At 38.1% G+C, this 23,742-nt stretch overlaps 1 protein-coding gene across 4 annotated transcripts in view; it reads left to right on the top strand.

The window, feature by feature from the left end:
- The window catches only part of PLA2G4A (phospholipase A2 group IVA), a 148,615-nt gene that overhangs the window by 49,293 nt on the left and 75,580 nt on the right, over window positions 1-23,742 (top strand). For all 4 annotated transcript variants that reach the window (XM_029935174.1, XM_029935171.1, XM_029935173.1 and 1 more), the window contains 2 exons: window positions 18,129-18,277; window positions 18,966-19,079. In XM_029935174.1, the coding sequence (XP_029791034.1) occupies window positions 18,129-18,277; window positions 18,966-19,079 (263 nt within the window). The remainder of the gene's footprint in view (window positions 1-18,128; window positions 18,278-18,965; window positions 19,080-23,742) is intronic.

The following is a 23,742-nucleotide window of genomic DNA, read 5'->3' as shown; positions in this document are numbered from 1 at the left end:
CTTCCTTCCTTTCAGATTTCTCTATTTGTGTGTGTGTGTGTGTGTGTGTGTGTGTGTGTGTGTGTGTGTGAGAGAGAGAGAGAGAGAGAGAAAGAGAGAGAGAGAGAATGCAAGCAGGGAAGGGGCAGAGAGAAAAGGAGACAGAGGATCCAAAGCAGGCTCTGTGCTGACGGCAGTGAGCTCGATGCAGTCCTGGAACTCACAAACCCCATAAGATCATGACCTAAGCTGATGTCAGACATGCAACCAACTAAGCCACCCAGGTGCTCTGAGAAGACATTTATTCTTTAAATATAATCTTTGTGTGAGCTGAAGTGCCAGAGTCCAACTCCAGCAGGTCCAGGGCTCCCTGAAGGATGGACAGTATTGGCGAAAGGGAGTGAGAAAGCCTCGGCTTTCTTCCTGATCAGCAAGCAGGCAGGCAACTCTTCCCTGACCCGAGAGTCAGCTTTATTTATTGAAAAAATGTATGGGGAACAAAACAGAAGTGGCAATTGCCTTAGACAATGATTTTTGGTAACAAATTCTTTGGTATGTAAAAATTTCCCAGAACATAGATTGGTGGAAGACTCATGCATAATTTTTACCTATAGAGATTGAAGTAGGTGACTAGATGTTTAGTATATGGGGAAGGAAGGGATCCTTAGCATTCAAATACCAGGCAATGTTTTTAGCATAGCAAAGGCAAGAGTTAGTTCTTTTGTGAGCAGGGGTCATAGCCTGTTTTCTCATGGGGAAGAAAACAGGTTTTCTCAGGAAATGTAACATTTGCTCCTATAATCACAAAAGAAGAAACTCCTATAACAAGTTTTTTCACAAGGTACAGTTCACATATTTTGAGCATAAGAAGGCAAGTCACTCCTGATATCAGTCAGTCAGGTGTCTTGGGGGTCAGTGCTCAAGCAGAAATTGAGTGGGGGTTGAGTGGGTGTAGACGCAGGTCAGTTATCTGACGGTGGGAGGCCTTGCAAACCCGCCTCACTTCAGAGGTGGCTCCCAGCACTAAAGGTTATTCTTTGAGGACAGTCCATGTGCTGAGCTAATTTTCAGTTTTTCACCTGGAGACAAATTTCTATTGTAAATTTCTGTGTCAAGCAAATTAACGGATCATTCTTTTTTTCAGCTTAACAGAAGTAGATGGTAGAATGTCACTTCTGTTGTCTTTTCTGATACACTCGGGCATAGTTCACTCCTGTGCACCTCTGCCAGTTGTCCAGACTTCTGGTTAGCACTTGCTACGTGGGTGTCTAACCATGCATTTGTATGCGTGTATGGGGCCTGTATCTTATGTTTTAAAAAATAGGTGTTTAGCCTTGAGACTGGCAAAGTAGTAGTAAGATCTCAGAGAATTTTGGATGAAGGAATAGAATACACAAATATGTGTAATTATACCTTCCTTCTTGGATATTGCCTTCTTTTTACCTCACTAAAGAGAAAAGTTTTAAAAATAATTTTATATTCCATTTTTCATAGATTATAAATATCTGGCATTTCTATCTATAGCTATCTAGAATTTCCCTGGGTTTCAAGATACATAAATTTTGTAACACCTTTGGATTAATATAATAAATCTTTTCTTGGGTTAATTACGGGTTTTAAGTATATATGTGCACATATATATTTATGTGTGTATATATATTTAAATATATAAAAGATATATAATATATATAAATTTAAACATATAAAATATATATTTATATATAATATAAAAATATCTATATATTTAAGTAAATGGAACTGCTATTGGCCAAATATGTGTATTTTTTTTCTGGAATCAAACATTTCCCTAGCATTAGCCCTTAAGTTATGATGAACATTGAGTTTTGGTTTACTAATATTTTTGGAATGTTTTTGAGTATCCACCCAAGACTTAAAAAATTCTGTGTATAATGAAACAATTTCCCAGTGGCCTCTTTATGGAAGATAATTTCAAGATGAATAAAGTGTTCCAGAACATGCCTGTCTCTCATCTCTTATCTTGTATTTTCTACAAAGTTGAGAAATAGGTTGTGTTAGGAAAGAACTACTGTTCTTCATTCATTTAGGATGTCTTGTAGTGTATTAAATGGCCAAATGATTTTAGGAATACAGTCCTTTTCTGCTCTATTTAAATGTCATGAGATTTTCGTGCATGTGTGGCTCGTATGTATATATTTGTGGGTTAAGGTCTGATGAGTACTATAAACACTGCTCTATATATTTTGATAATATCAATTGATCCTTGAGTGGATCTTCGCCACATTTATTCAATAAGATAAACAGCATATTCCAGTTGTATATTTAGTAGCAATGCTTTTGTGAGATAAGAAAAGCAGGTTCCTATCAAAATTAAGAGTACATTATCAGTACTAATAGGAACACAATCCACATGTTCTCTCTTTTTTTTCCCAAGACCTATCAGTGATGGAATCTACTTATTTAGTTTTTTATCATATATCTCTCGCACTTGAACTTCTTTGTCTTAAAATACTTTTATGTTTTTCCGAAAAAGACTTCAACATGTTAATGTTCTACTGAGTGAAAGGAAACCTTCATTATAAAAACTTTTTAAAAACTGAGTGATATGCAGCCTTCTTTTCTTATGCTAAGTGAATTCTCTTTGCCAAAAATCATATACCATTTCTGTACTGAAAAGGTGTGATTAATATCTCATGGAGTAACATTCAAAAAATAGTTGAAATGTTTTTTTAAGTTTCCCCAGAAAAGTATGCCCTTAAGCTTTTTATGTCAAAGAGAATACCTGTGCTGGTCTAAAAAGTTTGAGCATGTGGGTGAAAACATTTGTCATGTTTGCTACTTTTGTATATTTTAATATTTTACAATATTTCTAAAAATAAAAATTATATGACATAGAGATTGAAATGACTAGTTAAACTTAGCCAAGGGATAGTCTGGGAGTTTTGTAAATGTCACTGACTCCCAGAAGTATTTTCCATTCTTACTCCTCATGATGCATCAATATATTTTTATGAAATATTTTAGATAAAATTCTAGACAAAATTATTTTAAGTTGATATGCAAAGTTAATCCAAATCTGCAGTTGCAAAATGAAATAACAAAGCTTGGAAATTTTAACGTCGGAAAACAAATGTTAAAGAAATACAACCTACTGTTTTTTCCGGCAAGCCTCCATTAAAAAAAAAATTTTTTTTTAATACTTATTAACTTTTGAGAGAGAGAGAGACAGAGTGCAAACTGGGGAGGGGCAGAACAAGAGGGAGATACAGAATCTGAAGCAGGCTCCAGACTCTGAGCTGTCAGCACAGAGCCTGATGTGGGGCTCAAACCCACGAACCATGAGATCATGACCTGAGCCGAAGATGGATGCTTAACTGACTGAGCCACCCAGGCGCTGAAGCAAGGCTCCATTATTAACGTCCTCGTCAATAAATGCTGAGCATCTGCTATTATTCATACGGTGCCTTGAGAACTACAAAAGAAATTAATATAATACATGTGGTTGATAACTTCATTCAGTGCCTATTTTGTACAGGAGAGGAAGCCTGGTTAGAGATTGGAGCCAGGACTCTGGAACTGGCTTGCTTAGATTCAAATCTCCCTTCTATTTATTAACTCCATGATTTGGCATAAGTTACTTAGCTTTACTAGGCCTCAATTCCTCAGTGGTTACATGAGGGTAACAATTATACCTTCCTCATAGGTTGGTTTTTTGTTTTTTTACAAGAATTAAATAAGATTATGAAGTGTTTAGAAAGGGGCTTGATGCATAGTATATCCAATATGTGTTAAATTAATAAGCAAAACTATTAAGTAGAGTTCTTAGAACTTAACATACTTCATTTATTCGTTTTAGTAACCCTAGAAGCTATATGCTGTTTTTCTTTTATTTTTTTAATGTTTATTTATTTTTTGAGAGAGAGAGTCAGAGCTTGAGGTGGGGAGGGGCAGAGAGAGGGGGAGACACAGAATCTGAAGCAGGCTCCAGGCTCTGAGCTGTTAGCACAGAGCCTGATGTGGGGCTTGAACCCACAAATCGTGGGATCATGACCTGAACTGAAGTCAGGTGCTTGACCTACTGAGCCACCCAGGCACCCCACAAGAAATGTTTTAAAAGACATTAAGTAAATGATCCTAAATCACACAGCTGTTAGGTTTTATGGCTAGAACTTAAATCTATCTCATTCTGATGTTTGCTTGTACAGTAGCTTTGCCTCTGAGGTATGGATGGCCTAGATGAGAAGCTGAAACAAGTGTGAGTAACTCTGGAAAACCAACCTAACAAGCTATGCACTCAGTAATCCTTTAGTGTTTAGGCTGTATGCTGTTACTGACTTTGAAAAGTGTTAGCAATAAACTTCCCAGAAGACTTCACAGCTAGAATGTAGATGGGTTTTATAACTTAAGTAGAATTTTAATATGTTATTATTAAATATTTTTGACACTTCCATTTAGGAAAAAAATCATAAGAGGTCTTAAACCTGGGACTGACATGGTATGTCTGCTATACATTACTTAAGGAATCTGGCTATTTTTTAATGGTTTATGCTGGTGAATTAAATGTCAGATAGCAAGGATAATGCCTTGTTTGAGTATACTGGCTCTAAACAGGGGGTTCAGTCCTGCTACACAGGGCACATTGGGCAGTATCTAGGGACATTTTTAGTTGTCACAATTGGGGGACATCTATTGGCATCTAGGGTGTAGACACCAATGAGAGCATCCCAGCAAAGAATTATCTGACCCAAATACCAAGAGTGTCAAGGCTGATAGTTACTATTTTAATGAAAAATAAGAATTATTCTTATATGGGGTAGAATGCATATACACAACTAAATCTGTATAACTAACATTAATAGTATAAATAAATTAATATGTTTTATAATAATATGTATGAATTTCTGGGGAACTACTCTTTCTCTGCTACCTAAACAGATGCCAAGAAACATCCTAGGTTCTAAATCTTTAAAAACATTCCAAACATAGATACTGATAACAAAGGTATTTTTCTTTCCTTCCAAAAAGTTATCAGAGAGATTTAAGTAAAAAGGCAATGCAGATAACAACAAAAATTTCAGTTCTGTTGCAGATTAGCCTTTAGCTTATTTTGGGTGGTTTTGCATTTATCTCCCTTTGTTTTCCTATGACTATCAACATTTTTTTACAGTAAGTTACTTTTACTATATGCCTAATGGTAGACCACTTTATTAAAGTACTAAGTCAACTGTTAGTTCAGACTGCACCCAGTCAGTTGTGCAGAGATGCTATTGGGCTTTCTTCCTGACATCCACATGGCTAATGATACATTCTGATAGTTTCACGTCCCTCTACCAAGGGACACATGTGCCCTGAGAAAGCACTTTTATGGACCTGAGGCTGTGAGAAAAAGGAAAATGAAAAAATAAGGGAAATTCAAATTATAGGCTCTGCCTGATATATGGATTTTGAAGTGCTGTTAATGAAACTGCTTTGTAATTTCAATTTTTAAAACATTTATTTATTTTTGAGAGAGTGAGAGCATGTGTTCCCACACACACACAAGCTGGGGAGGGGCAGAGAGAGAGGGAGACAGAGGATCCAAAGCAGGCTCTGCACTGGGAGCACAGAGCCCAGTGTGGGGCTCGAACTCAGGAACCGTGAGATCGTGACCTGAACCGAAATTAAGAGTCAGCCAGCCACTTAACCAACTGAGTCACCCAGGTGCCCCTAAAACTGCTTTGTAATTTCAACTGAGGATACGGTATTCCATGATTATGTGAGTTCCTAGACAATACTACTGATGTTGCAAGGGCTTTGCTATTCTCTCTCCAACATATCCAGAATCATTACCGAAGTTCTGTTTTACTAAAACATATTGGATTCTTCACTAACTTTTCTAGCTTCTGTATCTCCAGCAATTTTCAGGGACTGTCCTGCAGCATCTGCAGCCATGACAATTCCAATTTTGAGCCTGTTCTGGAAGAAGCAGGGGCTGCTATCTATAAACAAGTCTCCTGACACTCTACCCTATTCCTTGGAGTTATTAAGGGTGGCAAGATGAGATTCAAAGGTTTATTATTATTCTTGCATTTTAGAATTTGAAAGTAAAGATTAAATGCAAATGCATTTGGAAGAAATGACTGGCATTGACTCATATTAAAATACAAATGAATGAGGTGGGAGAAAGCTCCAGGAAGGTTAGGTTAAGACATATTAGCCAGGAGCAGAGGGAAGTTAAGAGATGAGAGTGGGAGGTGGTTGTGCCTAAAATACAGCTCACCTTTTCTGCAGTACTGCTCGGGGCTAGCCCATTATCCACGACTTCAGTAATGTTTGTATATTCCTATAATGTTTCCGACTTTATGGTAGACTCTTACACTTAATAGTGAAAAGGAAATATATGGTTCCTGCCATCATGGAGTTTACAGTTTAATAGAAGCAAAAAACGGTAAAAGTTATTAGCGTTGGATTATTTGAAAGAGCAAGGAATTTGGCTCTCAGAAAGCCGAGGTTAAAATCCTATCTCTAATTGACCTTGCTCAACTTACTAAATGTCTCTGAGTCTCAGTTTCCTTACCTTCATGATGGGAATAATAATAATACCTAAATCAGCAAGCTGAAGCTTTATGTGGAATAACTTTTAGTTTATGCAGATGTATATAGATGAGGCCTCTGGGGAATATGATTACAGTAGCCAATTTTACCTCATAAGAAAACAGAGCAACTAGTTCCCTAGGGATATATGAACTGGATAAGGGAAAAATCCAGGTAACATCTCCTTCTGCTCATCCTTAATGTGTACAGTATTTGGACCCTTGAATAGTCTTAGGACAAGGACAACACTTTAATAGCATTTAGTTATTAGCTAAAATGCCAAAAGAAAGCATAATGGTATGCACAAGTAAAACAGAAGCCATGTTTTCTTGCTCAGAACAAATGCTTCTGCCATCAAGGTGACTGTGTGGAATGTCGAAATGTGTGGACTCCAGAGATGCCGCGGGGCCTACATGTTGACTTGCGGGAGTGATTCTGCAGTGTGTGATGGAGAAGGATCACGGACTAGGAGAATCTGGGGTCTGGTCAGGGGCGCCCTTGCGGCCCTTTGTCACCACACAGGCCTGCCCTCATTGTCAGTCAGACAAAAGTGTGTGTCACAAAGACCACCGTGGCATTGTGGTGGTGGCTTTATGGAGAGTGGTTAGAATGTGGGGAAAATAAGCAACGAGGAGATGATTTGAAGAGCGCAGGTGCAAGGCGCTGCTTACAGGGACCGGGGTGGTAATGTTTTGAGTGGGCTTGAAGAACCAGATGAGATAGCCATGCCACATTAGGTCTGGAAGCCGTGGGGCTCAGAGGCAGATTGGATACAGGAGCTGTGAGGACAAGAGAGCGACCCTCATGTTTCCAGCTCTGGGGCTGAAAGTGATGGTTCCGTGAAAGTAAAATGTTGAGAGTCAGGAAAATGAATAAGTTTTTGGTGTATTTTGCTTTATTCTTCTTTTGTCTTGCAGCTAAGGAAAGAAATGTGGAAAGAGAATAAATTTGTTTTGTACCTGTTGAGTTGAGGTATTTTTCAAAGGCATTCAAGAACAAGATTCAAAGTCTCAGAGTAGAGAGGGGTTCCGATTAGGGCGAAAATCATATTTATGACTAAGCTCAAGCCGAGAAATAATTCAAGGACTTCAAGAATTGATTCAGAATGCTTAAAGAAGATGGAAGCTTTTAAAAATATATTACTTGGCAATAGGTTATATATGGGCATGTAATCAGGAATCTCTTCTGTGTCCTCCATGCATTGTTCAGAAAACGAAGGAATGTATCATGACTGCCATTTAAACCTTGAAGATGATCAGCTTTAAAGGATCTGAGACTAATCAAACTGCAGGATTCATGTGTGCCATGTGACCTGAGGGGTACATATTGAAGGGTGTTTTTTTTAAGACAATATAAATAGTTGATAATTCCTTTATAAGTTGGTTTTGGCTATATGAACATTAATTTTTTAAAGAGGTTCACTTCGTTTTGAAGGATTCTTTTGGAGGATTTGTAAGAGGTATGAAACCAAAGCCCACAATTTAGTTGTAAGCTGAGGGGGAAACTGTGAGGGAAAGATACACTGAGAGAACATTTATAGAGGTAGATAGGAAATTGCAAAAATTAATATTTTTTAGTTACGCAAAGAGTGCTGCATTGAGAAAAAAATACTCACCAAGTCTCCATTGAAGCTATGATAGGGGCATGATTTTTGTCAGGAGCTGTAGGATGGGAGGCAGGAACAGAGAGATGGCAGTCAAAGGGAACAAACTTCCAATTATAAGATGAATAAGTTCTGCGGATCTAATTACAACATGGTTTTTATAGTTAACACTATACTGTATTCTGTATTTGGAAGTTTCTAAGAAGGTATATCTTCAATGTTTTCACCACAAAAAGAAATGGTAATTATGTGAGATGAGAGAGGTGTTAACGAACCCTACTGTGGTAATCATTTGGCAATGTGTGTATCACATCATGTTGTAGACCTTACACTTACACAGTGTTATATGTCTAGTAAAACTCAGTAAAGCTGAGGGAAAAAAAGTCACAAGGAGAATAACACTATGTAATAGAACAAGATGGGGCACAATGGGTCGGAATTTTACAAGATGATACGATTATAAGCAGTAAGCATAGACTACATTTATCTAAACTCCTTCATGAGGGTAGGAAATATCTTGAGGAATTGGCAAAAATAATTTATTTTTTTGTTTATTTATTTATTTTTGAGAAAGACAGGAAGAGTGTGAGGAGGGGAGGGGCAGGGAGAGCAGGAGAATCTCAAGCAGGACCCACACTGTCAGCACAGAGCCCGATGCGGGGCTCCAACTCACAAACCGTGAGATCATGACCCGAGCGAAAATCAAGAGTTGGACGCTTAACTGACTGAGCCACCCAGGCACCCCTGTTTATTTGTTTACTTTTTGATGATCAATGTTTATTTATAGGTTGGGAAGATAGAGCCAGGGCAAAGCAAATGTTTACAGATTAAATTTGGGGCTGGGAAGAAATGAGAAATATTTGAGAGGAGGTAGGATAGTATGATACTGAGAGAAGGATGTATGGCTACTTGTTCTTATGAGACATGAAGGAAGAACTTAAGTGTGAAAAATACATTTTCTGACTATAAATATGGCTTTACAGTTGTGAGGTATAGGGAAGGGAAATTGGATGAGTCCATCTAACCCTCTCCTTTCATTTTCTCAGTGAAGTATGAGTCTGAGTTATACCCTCAGATGAGGAGTAGTGGACAGGGTAGATGACTTGAGAAATGTAGTAAATGTTGGACAATCATGGAATTGAAATGAAAGGAATAGGGATAAATATATGGTTGGTCAAGTTAATGACTCAATGGTCATTGGACTATGCTAAAGTAACTAATAGCAGAGCATTCATATCCTCTGAATGCAACTTATAAAACACAGATTAAATTAATTTAAAGAGTGTCTGAAAGATTGAAGAACTTCTGAGCCAACTGGGATTCGAAGGACCAAAATCTCAGAGGAAAGGAGTCACTGAAATAGGCCTCAGTATTCTGCAAGCCATCTTCCCCTCAGTCCACTGCTGGCTGCCTGTGGGTTTGAGGGTCACAAGGGTGTAGGAAGTAGCCAAGCAGTCAAGAGGTAGACAATCCACCAGAGCTTTGGCAATGTCAAAGGACTTGGGGTTACAAAAACTGCATTTCCGAACCAAGCCAGTTAGAATTTGAGGGGCAGAGCCTCTGTGAGAAGGGAAACTCAGAGAAGCTAGAAGACAGTGCCTTCACCATGTATGCTAACCAAAGTCTTAATCTGTGCGGGGCAACAGGCTGAGAAGCAAACAAAATACCCCCAAAACAAAGTAGAGATATTGGCAGTGTCACAGTGCTAAGAGGAAAAAAAATGGAATTCAGAATTGCAAAATGCCAAGGAGCCTTCAAAACACCCTGGGCTCTCAGTTGAGAAGTTTCAGTGGGAGTGAACAAGAGGTAGGCTGAACCTTACTAAGTTTGGAGTCCATTCCATTTTTGATTAAGGAGAGGAGATCTGTCCTATTCTCACTGTCTGCCAGAAGATAAGGTGGGTCCTTTGGGGAGGTAGTTCTCACTCCCTTGCCATTTTTCATGAAAAGGTCTGGCATTTAGCCAAGAATTGCCAGGAGTACCAAAAACTAACATTAAGAAAACTAAATAGATCTGCACATATTATTTAAAACAATTATGGTTAATACGTTCAAGAAAATAGATGGCAAGATGGAGAGTTTTACCAGGCAACCAGATATATAGGAAAGAATCAAATGGAAGAATTACAACTAAAATCAAGAAGTGAAATTAAAAACTCAGTAGATAGGCTTAATATAGTTTGGACACATCTGAAGAGAGGGAATTAATTAACAGATTAGGTTAGTAGAAAATATCCAGACTGAAACACAGAGAACAAAAAGGGAAATGAACTATAGAGTAAAACACAAGGAATATCTAGATATCTAGGGCATGATAAAAAGCACTGGGAAGAAGAAAGAGTGTGGGGGGGGGATAGCAAAATTACTGGAAACTAAAGAGAAATAAAAAAATGTTCTAAAGGTATCCAGAGGAAAAAAGGCATTTAAGGAAACAACCACAAGATAACAGAATGACACCTTTGAAGTGTTGAAATAAAATATCTTCCAAAATAATTGAAGAAATTAAAAAAAGACAACTTCTACTACCTGACATCAGTTTATGATAAAACTATGATAATTAAGACAGTAGCATTAGTGCAAGAGTAAATGAATAGACTAATGGATGAGTAGACCAATAAAAATCCAGAAACAGACTTGCATTTATATGACCACTTGATTAATACAAAAGTTATATCGCCATGCAAGGATTAAAGGCAGTGTTTCCGGTAAATGATACTGAGTCCTTGGTTATACATACGAAAAAAATCGTAACACCCTCCCTCACACCATATGCAGAAATCAATTCTAATTGGATTTTAGATCTAAAAATAAAAAGTAAAACAAGGGAAATTTTTGAAGAAAACTCTTTTATGACACTGAAATAGCTAAAGTTTTCCTAAAAGACAAAAAGCAGGCGTTGCCTGGGTGTCTCCGCTGGTTAAGCGCCCAACACTTGACTTTTACTCAGGTCATGATCCCAGTGTCGTGAGATTGAGCCCTGCATTCTCTCTGCTCCATTCTGTACCTCCACTCCTATTCCACCCCCCACTCACACCCACACACACACCCACTCACACATACACGCCCTCTCTCACTCTATCTAAAATCTTAAAAAAGACAAACTGCATGAACTATAGCAAAACAGATGGACACACTGAACTATATTAAAGTTAGACATTTATTTTGATCAAAAGACATCATTAAAGTAGTGAAAAGAAAATCCCTAAATTGAGAAAACCTATTTGCGACTTAGGTATGTCTGTCACAGGACTCATATCCAGAATATGTAAAGTACTTCATAACCTAATCTAAAAAACAGGCAACCCAATGTAAAAAAAATGGACAAATGATTTGAGTATGCCCTTCATTCCAGAGAATCACCAATTGACCAATAAAAACCTATGAAGAAGCACTCAACCTTATCATCATCCAAGATGTGTGAAATAAGTCCACACTGGGATGCTATTATACATCTCCCAGATGGCTAAAATTACAAGACTGACACTGTTAAGTAGTGGAAGGACATTCTGCCATGTGACTATTAACATCAGCATGTACAATGGCGTAATAATTTCATACTTAAGGAATTCCATTCTTGGGAGTTTTGCAACAGAAACATACATTTGTACACAACAAAAGCCATGTCCAGGATGTTCACGGCAGCACCACCGATAAAATCCCAAATTGGAAACAATCCAAATGTCCATTAATGGTGGAATGGGTAAACATTTTATGGGATACAGTAGAACAGTTTACATCAACAATAATGAACATAATTTACACATGTCACTGTGGATGAATCTCACATACTTAATGGTGATCCAGTACATACCATGCTGTTGATTCTATGGATAACAAGTAGGTAAAAACATCCATGCTGATAGAAGGCAGAGCTGGTCACTCCGTTGGAGGGATTTGAGGGAGGCGTCTGGAGTGCTGCTAATGTTCTATATCTTGATCTGGGTGGTGGTTTTGTGAGTGAGTTCAGTTTATGAAAACCCAACAGACTATAGCTATGATCTTCTAACTCTTCTGCCTATATATTATGTTTCAACAAAAACTTTACGTTAAAAAAAGAACCAAACAGCGATTGAAATTCATACATTTATGGTGAGGCTAACACTCCCTTTCCGGGCTAACTACCCAGCCAGCATAGTACATGGGGTGGAGGGTGGGGGGTAAAAAGTTTGGCAAACATAAAACTTTTAAGATTTTAAACCTTTAGGTTGAAAAACTTTAAGTGCTCTATTTAATTACCATTATCATGAAATCATACATGTTTCAAGGAGTGATGACACTTGAAAGCAATATTCAGAGGCATTTATTTCAACAAATTAGTATTTAACTTTTGATCTTACTATGGTACTCCTATTTTTGCTGGTAACTGAAGCAGAATGTTTGAATATTGTCTATCACCTTATATAGATTGCCTGCTACGCAGCCTGCATACTTGACTCTTGGATTTGTTTTCACATGGCTACTTGAAAAGGTCTTTAATGGCTGTAAAGAAGCAGAAGTGAATTACTGGATTATGCTTATTATAGTCTATGGGGAGAATAACTCCAGGACAGATGGCCAGCAAGCCTGTCAGCTTCTCAATGCCAAAATATTTCTACTTTTCTGCCCATGTTATTTATATCATTGTTCTTTAGTTGATTCTAATAATATACCTTAAGCCACATTTTTTTGGAATTGTATACATAAGAACCACCAGGTTAAGTTGTTAAAAATACAGATTCCCAGGCTTGAGCTCTGACTAGAGATGCAAAGTGTGTGCATTTTTTATGTTTATTTATTATTGAGACAGAGAGAAACAGAGCATGAGTGGGGGAGCAGCAGAGAGAGAGGGAGATACAGACTCCAAAGCAGGTTCCAGGCTCTGAGCTGTTAGCACAGAGCCTGACAGGGGGCTTGAACCCACAAGCCATGAGATCATGACCTGAGCCGAAGTCAGACACTTAACCGACTAAACCACCCAGGTGCCCTGAAGTGTGTGCATTTTTAACAGTCCGGATGATTTCTGTAGAGATATTTTAGAGGACTACATTTTGAGAAACACTTCTTTAAGCTTACCATCAACAGTAATAGCTATTTGGAAAGTGACAGTTTGACTGTGAATTTGGGGGAATTATTCTTTTTGGGATTTTTTTTGCCCTTTATTGCAAAAATTATATCAAGTTATGAGTCACCTTCATTTAAGGCAAAGGGTTTAAGTTTCTGAGCAAAGTGGATATTAGGAAGCAAATGGAGAATATTTAAAATAGTACTTATAGAGTGTAGGAGCTGCCATGAGCCCCTATCATGAATCACATAATAATATTTTGTTCAGACAAAGCTGAAATGGCAGATGGACCTGTTATTAATTTAGGTAGGCACTCCTTAAACTACTAAGGTTTATGAGAAGTTTTACAACCCTGAAATTCTGAAGCTATTTCTGGTGCATGTAGTTTCATGTCATCTTTATGGGAGCAAAAAATGATCTGCATCCCACACCCCTCACATTTTTGTCGGGATTTAGATAAAAGGATGAAATGTGAGAAAGGCTTTGCCCACACATTACATCTTTGCTTTACCACCTGTTTGACTGGAACTAATCAAGGTAAAGCTGAATCATTAATTCAACATCCAGTTACCCTATAGGCGTTAATGCACAAAACCACGAACTAAGTATACAGGAGAAAAAAATCCAAATATATCTTTTTCCACATTTCACTTCTTTTTTCCCTTAATGCATATCTAGGAACTTCTCTCAAGCACCTGGCTAAGGTTTGCTGTCAAGCTGGACTTTTCCAAGCTTCCATTTGTGGAACTCATGGGGGGCTCAGTCGGTTAAGCGTCTGACTTGGGCTCAGGTCATGATCTCACAGTTTGTGAGTTCAAGCCCTTTGTCGGGCTCTGTGCTGACAGCTTGGAGCCTGGAGCCTGCTTCAAATTCTGTGTTTCCCTCTCCTTCTTGATCCTTCCCCCGCTTGTGCTCTCTGTCTCTCTCTCTCTCAAAAATAAACATAAAAAAAAACAAACCGAAAACTTCCACATGCTACAGTGCCAGTGAAGATTATTCATTATGTAAAGAACATGAGCTGTGTGATTAGCATAATCCAGTTTGAAACTAGCATCCTAAAATTCCTTTTCATCCTGCGGTGCCTGCCACTGGCAGATGTTTCTCAGCCTGCAAAGATTAGCAGCGATGCCCATGGCAGTATCAGAGTTTGCAGCTGTCGGTGGTTTTCCACTGTCCAGCACCCTTTGACATCTTAACTGAGGTCTCTCACGAATGCAGCGAGAGGAGAAACTAAAACAGCTACCGCTCTAGACAAAAGTTGTAAACTGTTGGTTTTAGTTAAAAATGAAAAGAAGAATCCAAAATGACAGCTTTGAACTGGGTTCTGGTTTTCTTAAAAGAGGTCTGTCAGTGTTTTGGTATCTAAATGTGGCACTGGCATCTTGTCATACGGTATTTTCTTTATCAGTTTTTCAAAGTTAGAATTTGCCGAGGTGTATGACCTGAACTGAGCTTCTGGAATGGCGTAGAAGATGGTTCTATCCCTGACTGACTTAGGCTATTTCAGTTTGCTTCATTCTTTTCCTATTCATGGCGTTTCTCCCAAGGAACTTAACTTTCTGATTTCTCTTTCTTGTTTGACCCAAGAAAACCTCTCTCCTTCCCTCAGATTCAGAGGAAGACCAAGCCTCAAAGGCAATTTCTCCACCTATGATTTGACTTAATTTGTGTGTAATGACCTGAGTGACTGAGTCACTAGTCATGGGCATAGTGTATCTGCTTGTCTCCCATTTACCTTTGCCTCTCAAATTAGGCTGTGAGCATTTGACTCACTTCCACAGTTCAGATCTGCAGTTTAGCATTTTGTTGCCTGGTAAAGCCCAACTGCTTCTTGATGGGTAGCTCCTGGCATAGAGTAGGTGCTCAAATATTTGTTGAACGAATGAGTGATGTTTACCATTTGCATGCCTCCTCTTCCCAGATACTTTTTGTTTTCTAGATTGATGTTTGCGTGGTTTTGTGTGTTCTAATGTTCGGGGGAAACAGATAGAAAAGAGCATTAGCTCCATGAAAAAGAACCTGCCCTATGGGACAATGAAGGGGCTCCATTTTTGCCCATTTAATGTGAAGGACCAATTGAATCATCTCCTTTAAATCAAGTGTTGACTTCTACTAAAAAGAGGAAAGATATTTTTCTTTATGGCCTTCTACCACCAGCTATTCTAAACCTGTAGTTTTGTTTCTGATTTGGGATCTTGAGCTGTGGTGCATGGCAAGACCATGGTTAAGGAAAAGCATCATCTCCTGGTTGAGGAGGTGGGGAGTCAGCTTGTAGCATGCCTGCCTCTTCTTTGGCCCGTTTCCCCTTGCCTTCCTCCTGCTCAATATTTTTGTTTGCTGGTTTGTCTTACATGTCTGGTTGAGAGATACAAGCACTGAGTTAGAAATTGCAATATGTAAATGTATCAAACCAACTCATTGTATGCCTTACATTTATGCAACGTTATATGCCAATTGTAACTCCATAAAAATTAATAATAAATAAATCCAATAACTACCTATTTTCTTTTCTCTAAAACAGGATATTGAAAGTGTGAGCAGATGACCCACAGCAGAATCAGCTAGAATATTTATTTTAAAATGCAGATTCCTGGGGCGCCTGGGTGGCTCAGTTGGTTAAGCATCCAACTCTTGATTTCAGCTGAGGTCAATCTCACAGTTCATGAATTTGAGCCCTGTGTTATCCGCATGGAGCACGACTGTGATTCTGTCTCCTCTCTCTCTGCCCCTCACCCACTCATGAGTGCTCTCTTTCTCTCTCTCTCAAAAATAAATAAACTTTAAAAAATGCACATTTCTAGGTTCTCTACAGATTTACTGATCATATGTCTTGGGAGATGAGGGTCAGGGGTCTGTGGATTTTTTTTAATGTTTATTTATTTTTGATTAAGAGACAGTGAGCAAGGGAGGGACAGAGAGAGAAGACAGAGAATCTGAAGCAGCCTCTGTGCTCTCAGCAGAGAGCCCGATGTGGGGCTCATGAACCAGGAGATCAGGACTTGAGCTGAAGTCAGGTGCTTAACCAACTGAGCCACTCAGGCACCCAGTAGAACTGAGGCATTTATATTACACTCTTACTTTTGACACTCAGCAGGCCTTGACCATTGATGCATAAGGTCCAAATGGCAAAGTTTAAGACAATTCCACATGCTTATCCTGGATTCACAAATCTTTCCATTTTACAATAAAAAGGCACACTTTAAAAAATGTGCTCACCACATAGAACTTTGAACAGTGTTTAAAAATTAAGTGGAGGGCATTGATTAAATTGTTTGATGGCCATAACTACTGTTGAAAGACAAAGTTTTTAAAAATTTTCTTGAAGAACAATCATTTGAGAACTATTATTTTTGCTTTTCCTTTGTTCTCAATTTTTATATCTTTTTGTGTGGTTGTGTGTAACACTTTCTCCCTCCCTCCCTCCATTCCTTTCTTCTTCCCTCTTCTTTTCTATGACTCTCTCTACTTTCTATAGCAATGCCTACCTTATGATATCATCTTTAGAACTTAGGAGTATGATGTTATTAAAAGAATGATTGTTGCAGTCAGAACTTCCCCTGAGATTTACCAGCTGGATGATAGTAGACAGATTGCCTAACATCCCTCAGTTCCTGTTGTCTTAACAGGACACTTACCTTGTAGTACTGTTGGGGATTTGACTGAGACTAATGTGTGTGAAGTGCTTAATGGAGATCCTAGCAGTCATTACTCACCTGTTGGATTTTGAGGTTATGAACTGCAGTGGCTACATGGTGAAGGATATGTTACAGAGAAAAGTCGAGTCCTTAAGTTAGGACACCTTTGGGTATTGTATTGGTTGTTAAGTTCTAAAGAGATAAAGTTGAGTAAGACTTGATCACTGCCCTCAAGTTGTAGACAGTCTTTAGGAAATGATAAATGTATAATTACATCCATAAAATGTACTGTGTGCAATGCTATAAGGTGGTGAAGGATTCAGTGGAACCACTAAGGAGGGAGTGATCAATGTTTCCATGGCTTAGTCAGTTGCTTTGTTGTTAAGTGTGTATATAGTGGGAAGAAATTTAAATAGTACCTTTGTTTTTTTCTATCTAAAATGGCACCCACATCATGCCCTGACTCAAGCAGGTCTTTATGTACAGTAGAAAAAGCTGTCACTTTCTGGGGCATCTGGGTGGCTCAGTTGGTTAAGCATCTGACTTCGGCTCAGGTCATGATTTTATGGTTTGTGAGTTTGAACTCTACATTGGAATCTGTGCTGACAGCTCAGAGCCCGAAGCCTGCTTCAGATTCTGTGTCTCCCTCTGTCACTGTTCCTCCCCTGCCTGTGCTCTGTCTCTCAAAAATAAACAAATATTTTAAAAAGTTTAAAGAAAAAAATAAAAAGCTGTCATTTCCTTGAGACACCCACTTCCATCTGATTGAATACTGCTATAATAAATAAGAAATATTTGTGGATTACTAATTAATGCCAGGTCTTAAGAGCTAATCAGCCTACAACCTGTACATCTATACAAGGCAACCCTATAAATACAATATTTATCTCACACTGACTGTCATTATTTTGTTTGGCAAATTAATTAGGATAGTTTTTTGTCTATTGTAGACCAGGATCCTGAACCCATGATCTTGTCACCATCATAGTCCTGGGGTGAAGGTTATACTGTAGTTAGCTGGGTGAGATTTCTCTCATCGTTTAGCAGTTGGACTGAGATGTTGACTGAACATGTCCTTAGGTGGACAGAAGAATTCTGAGTAAGGAACCTAATAAATGATTCCTCCCCACTGGACTGTTGAGAAGGGCAGGGACATCATGTGTAAGACGTATATCACCTATGATGTTCTTCTGTTATGGAGTATCTTGGCTCAGACATTTTGGATATTAGAAATAACCTGACAGTGCATAGTATAAAAACAAATTAGGAATTATGAATCACATGTTTGTGTCCTTCTCCCTTGTGTTTACCATCTATAGTTGATACTCCAGATCCCTATGTGGAACTTTTCATCTCCTCAACCCCTGACAGCAGGAAGAGAACAAGACACTTCAATAATGACATAAACCCAGTGTGGAATGAGACCTTTGAATTTATTTTGGATCCTAATCAGGAAAATGTTTTGGAGGTCAGTGAATCATTTGCGGACTGTTCGGTGGTCATAATTCATGTTGAAGTAGGTGCCTGAGTTTGTCCCTTCTCTTCAGTTGGGTGTAGTTGGAGTCCAGCTGTGTAGCGTGGTACACCGGGCTCCAGATGGTGCCCCCTGGGTGGTGTGACTGTCCAGCGGGAACACAAGAGTTAGGTTGGGCTGGGAAGTATCTTTTATCCTCCTCGTGTGCTTTGGAACAAGTATTTTCTGTTATGAAGAGGAAGGTCCAAGTATGACAGAATAACTCTACTGTCGATTGTGACTTTAACATAAGGTAACTTAAGGTTTCTAACTGAAAATAATTAACTTTCAAACAAGTCGGAATAGATCCTTCCCAAAATGTTTGCTTTGATTTTCTATATTAATTTATTTTCATACTCCAAAATAGCATTTCCCCTGAGAGAGGATGAAGTTCCATTTTTGAAAACATGATAATGAAGAAGTCAATCAAGAATATGAAAAAAAAATTATTTACTATTTTAGTAGCAAATGTATCTGAAAGAAGAGACAGGGTATTATAACTATGCTGAATGCTGAGGATTTCAAATGGTTGTTAAAGATCATTCAAGAACTTTCATTTAGTGATTGTAGTGAAGATTTTAGATATAATTTCCAAGGATCCAAGAGAAATTATTTTCTTGTACTTTACCTTTTATGTCTACAGGTCACATTAATGGATGCCAATTATGTCATGGATGAAACTCTAGGAACCGCCACATTCCCCATATCCTCTATGAGAGTGGGGGAGAAGAAAGAGGTTCCTTTTATTTTCAATCAAGTAAGCAATGTAACAGGACAATTTTTCAACCTTATGTCAGATAAAAATCTGTGTTTTGGAATTGTATTTCTTTGTTTGTTTGAATGTTTGTGTTTTAAAGAGAAAATTTTGTTTTCCCTTTTACTTCTTATCCTAATCTTTTTATTGTTCTGATATTTATAGCCTTTGGTTGAGGTATCACACTAAATACCATTAAGACATTAATCTCTGTTGTTGCTCTAAATGAAGCAATGGCTTTGGACCCCACGGGCAGGTCTAGTAAAACTTTTGGGAGGATGAAGAAAAATATGAAATCTGAAAGGAATAGCAGAGAGAGAGGGAATGCGGGAGAGTGAACTCAGAAAGAAAACTATTGGAACATCCAAACTGTTCCAAAATGACATGTTTAATAATAAATTAAGCCCCTGTGGAGGATCTGTCTCAAGTAATCCTCAGGTAATTAAGGCTGAGGCAATGAAAGGTCAACAGGAATGGTCTTGGGGTTTTTGTTTTCTTTATACCTTTAGGTTTGCTGCATTTCTGAAATTTCAATAATTTAGGAATAATAATGCCCTAGAAAAATGATTAATACAGAGCAAACATTGGATTTCGAATTTTATAAGAAACGAATTTAGTAGTTTACAGTGAGAAATGTAAATGCCTGGTGGACGAGTAGGCAGAAGGCTGGCTAATGTATTAATTTCTTGTTGGGAGAGGCTCTGTTCTTGCTCATCCTTGGAATGACTTCAAATTGCTGTCTTCACCCAAACCTGCCTATTCCTTAACTCTCACCTCCCTAATCGTTACCATCCCAAGTGACCTTCTCCTTCTCCAAACTCCCAAGATAATTACCTAGGGTATTCATTGGGACTGAATCATTTAAATCGTTCAATTTCTCACCTCCCTCCCTCTCCTCATACACTAAAATCCTATAGGTCAGGAGTATTGGCTATGCATGTCTAATTACAAAGTTAATACATACTTTATATTTATTGAATGAAGGTATACCGATTTAGAAACCAACTCAAGCCCCAAAGGCCACCTAATCAGTTCATGCAATCAAAGCAGCCCAGGTACCTTTGAGGATGCTCTCTAGCACACAGTCTCTGCCAACACCTTGAGCTGCTTAAGGAAGCATGTCTTCTATATGTCTTAATCCAGTACCAAGCCCACAGTTCCGTTGACTTTTTTTTAAAGTTATTTCATTCATCCCTCTTGCAAATGTTTACGGAAGTGCACTGTGTACCAGCCAGTGCATTCTGTGCAAGGAATATAAAGAAGAACAAGACGTAGGAGGTGCTCCCCTCAGCTGTGTTTCTGTGGGATGGAGGTGAGGTAGGGGTTGGAATAGGAAACAGGCATAGGGGATGTAAACATGTGATGAGATGAAAACACCATCCAGGGAGATAAGCGTCAAGGAGGAATGTGCGGCGTGTGGTAGGAAGACAATAAAGACAGACTGTCGGGAGAGGAAGCGGGGATGGCTGCGCGTTAGTAGGTGACTTTGCTGTCAAATGCTCTGCCCCTGAGCTATGCCCCCGGTAGGTGACTTTGAATAGACTGGACACTGAACATAGCGATCTAAGGCCTTGGCATTTGAAGCCAGGGTATTTGGTGTTTAAATGCCAGCTCTGTCCCTTACTATCTGTTTCATCCTGGTGAAATCTCTTAGGTCTTCTGTGCCTCAATTTGCTCATCTATAAAATGGAGATAATATCTCATATGATTAAATGAGTTAAGTTTATTTATATATCTGTATAATAATATATGATGTATATTATACACACATACATTTTTAATATATTTAGATGTAATTATTTAATTATACTCTTGTATATCTTATTATATAAGGTATAGATTATATGTTACTTAGCTTATGTATTTATTAAGTACCTAATTTATTACATATTAAATATATAATGGTGCTTGGTTATAGAAATATATATCAGTACTGTTTGAACATGGATATATCCATACATACATATAGTTTTATATAGTTTATTACCCAAGGTATAGATGAAATGTTACTTAGTGTATATACTTATTAAGTATATAAGTTATTACATATTAAATATATAATGGTGCTTGGTTATAGAAATATATACCAATACTGTGTGCACATGGATGTATCCATACATACACATAGTGCTTAGAACACCTTAAGCACTGTATAAACGCAAAGGTATGGAGTCTTGAAAGAAGAAAGCAAGTTGGGGCCTGGCAAGTTACAAGGCTTGGCAGGCATAGACTTATGAGCAGTGGAGTAACGTTTGAATATGGTCTTTAAACCCCGATCTCTAAGGTATGTTGCTGGGGTTGGTTCTTAGTAAATATTTGTTGAGAGCTTTGTTAAGCATGGATTGGCCTTACCAAAGTATGTTTTTCCCCTTCTTCAGTCTGATTATAAAAGAAGGTATTGCAGGGAAACATGCATTCCCTCTCCTCCTGTCATTTCCTACGGTTAGCTGTGTAACCTCCGGGCTCTAAAAAGGACTTTCTACATTCCTGAATTTAAAGTAGCTTACATAATTATTTTCTTTAGTGTGCCTGAGAAAACAGTTGGCCAAACAGCTTTTATTTTTTCATCATTCTGTTCTTAAGAATCCTTTGCAGTTTTTATCTGAAGGACAGTTTGAGTTAGTGACCTGTATTGGTGGAGGGGAGAAAGGTAAATGCACACAACAGGTTGGAAGCCCCTGGCTTCTCCAGATCACGTGGTGTGCCCTGTGCAAGCTGTCCAGCCTCACCTCACCTCTGAACCAGACCTTTCGGAGGAGTGTGGGCTTCTTTCCATAGTGTTCACAAAGGTGAGAGGGAGCAGACTGTGAGGGTATAATGTGGGAAAATACATTTATAAACAATTCTTGAAGATGATCATAGCAAGCTGAAGTAGTAAAAAAAAAAAAAAGCACTTGGATTTGGCAAAGAGAGAACACATATTTCCAGCCAAGACATTAGCAAAAACTTCTTCAAAATTCCCAAAGTCAATACTGAGTCAACATAGAGTGATTTCTATGGCCAGCAGCCATCTAGAGAAAGAACAAGAGTCTCCAAATGGGGAGTGCCAGATTCCCAAGGAGCCTGCTATATCCACTCAGGGAACTGGAAATTGGGAGATCCATTCTCTAATTTTGTCTGGGTCACAAATCTCCCTCTAGAATGTTTGAGTTGTCACTCTTTCTGTCTATTTTCTTCATCTCTAAAATAGAGATTTTGATGAACATATTTCTAAGACCCTTTCTAATTTATAAAATTTCATGATCTAGGAAGAATACCTTTTTTCATCTGACCATTTTTATTTAAAAAATTTTAATTATATCCATTGTATAAATATGGACACAAAATAATAATAACACAGTAATAAGAATCTTTCGTTTTGTGCCTACCCGGGGATGCAAAAAAAATCTCTATTATGTGATTTTAAAATACTGACCTATCAGTAGATTATTTTTCAATATGAGAACGTGAGCAGCTAAAATTTTGAAGCTAAAACTTTGTAAATGTTAAGAAAACTACAAGAAGTTCTTTTTTAAGGAATCAATAATCTGGAAAGGAGTAGACATTCATGTGTAAACTGTGAAGTAATAAAATAAGCAGGGTCATGAGGTATCTACTCATTAATTTACTTGGGTGTTATTAAACACTTGTTATGTTCTAGACAGTATTGCAGGTGATGGGTGAAGAGTGGAGGACCTGATAGATGATATTCTGGTTCCCAGCGAGCTTGCCTTCTTTTGGGGAAGGTAAACAGGCAACAGAAGCAAAAGGATAATCAGCAGAACATCAGCTAGAGATACATACTGTGAAGGAAGTAGAGGGATGTGATAGGGAATAGTTGGTGGGCAAAAAATGTTTCTATAGTCAGGGAAGACCTTTCTAAAGCATTAGATTTTTTTTCTCCAAATTTCATTATAAAAATCTTCAAGCATATAAAAAGTTGGAAGATTTGAATAACTGCCACATAGACTCTACAATTAACATTTTTACCATATTTACTTTGCCACCTGTCTCTCTGTCCACCTATCCATGAAACTATCTTGCTATTTTGAAGCACTTAGAAACAAACTATAGGCAACACAATGCTTTACCCCTAAACACTTTAGCATATCGTTAATTAGAGTTTCATATTTACACAGTATAGTTTTAAGTGCCAAATAGTGTAGACAATATGTACAATGAGAGTTATAAGAAGGAATTATTAATTCATTTCACACATAACCATTGAATGCCTACTGTGTGGCACACAGACCTTAGGTACTACCTATTCAGCAGTGAACAAAACAAGAATCCCTACTCTTCATGGAACTTATATTCTATTTATTAAGAGAGACAAGAAGCAAGATAAATAAGTAAAAGTTACTTGTGTTAGGCAGTGATAGCAGTAAGTGCTAAATAAACTACAGAAGGAGGGGAGGGACATTTATATATGTGGGTAAAGGGAGTTGCAAGTGCAGTTCCAAAAATGTAGCTAAGAAAAGCATCATGGATGATATCGGGGGACCGAAGTTGTTCTAAGTAGAAAAGTCTTGGTGAGAGTTTGCCCACCAAGTTGAGTAACAGCAAGGAGATTATGGCTGGAACACAGAGAGTAGTAGAGATTGTGGTAGGAGGCAAGGGCAGGGAGGTGAAGGGGGATGAGGTTTCAGTGATTTACAGTGGATATCAATCAATGGCTTAGGCTTGT

Source organism: Suricata suricatta, chromosome 3 (assembly GCF_006229205.1).
Source record: "Suricata suricatta isolate VVHF042 chromosome 3, meerkat_22Aug2017_6uvM2_HiC, whole genome shotgun sequence".
Classification (NCBI taxonomy): Eukaryota; Metazoa; Chordata; class Mammalia; order Carnivora; family Herpestidae; genus Suricata; species Suricata suricatta.
This window is presented reverse-complemented; position numbering and strand designations above follow the sequence as displayed.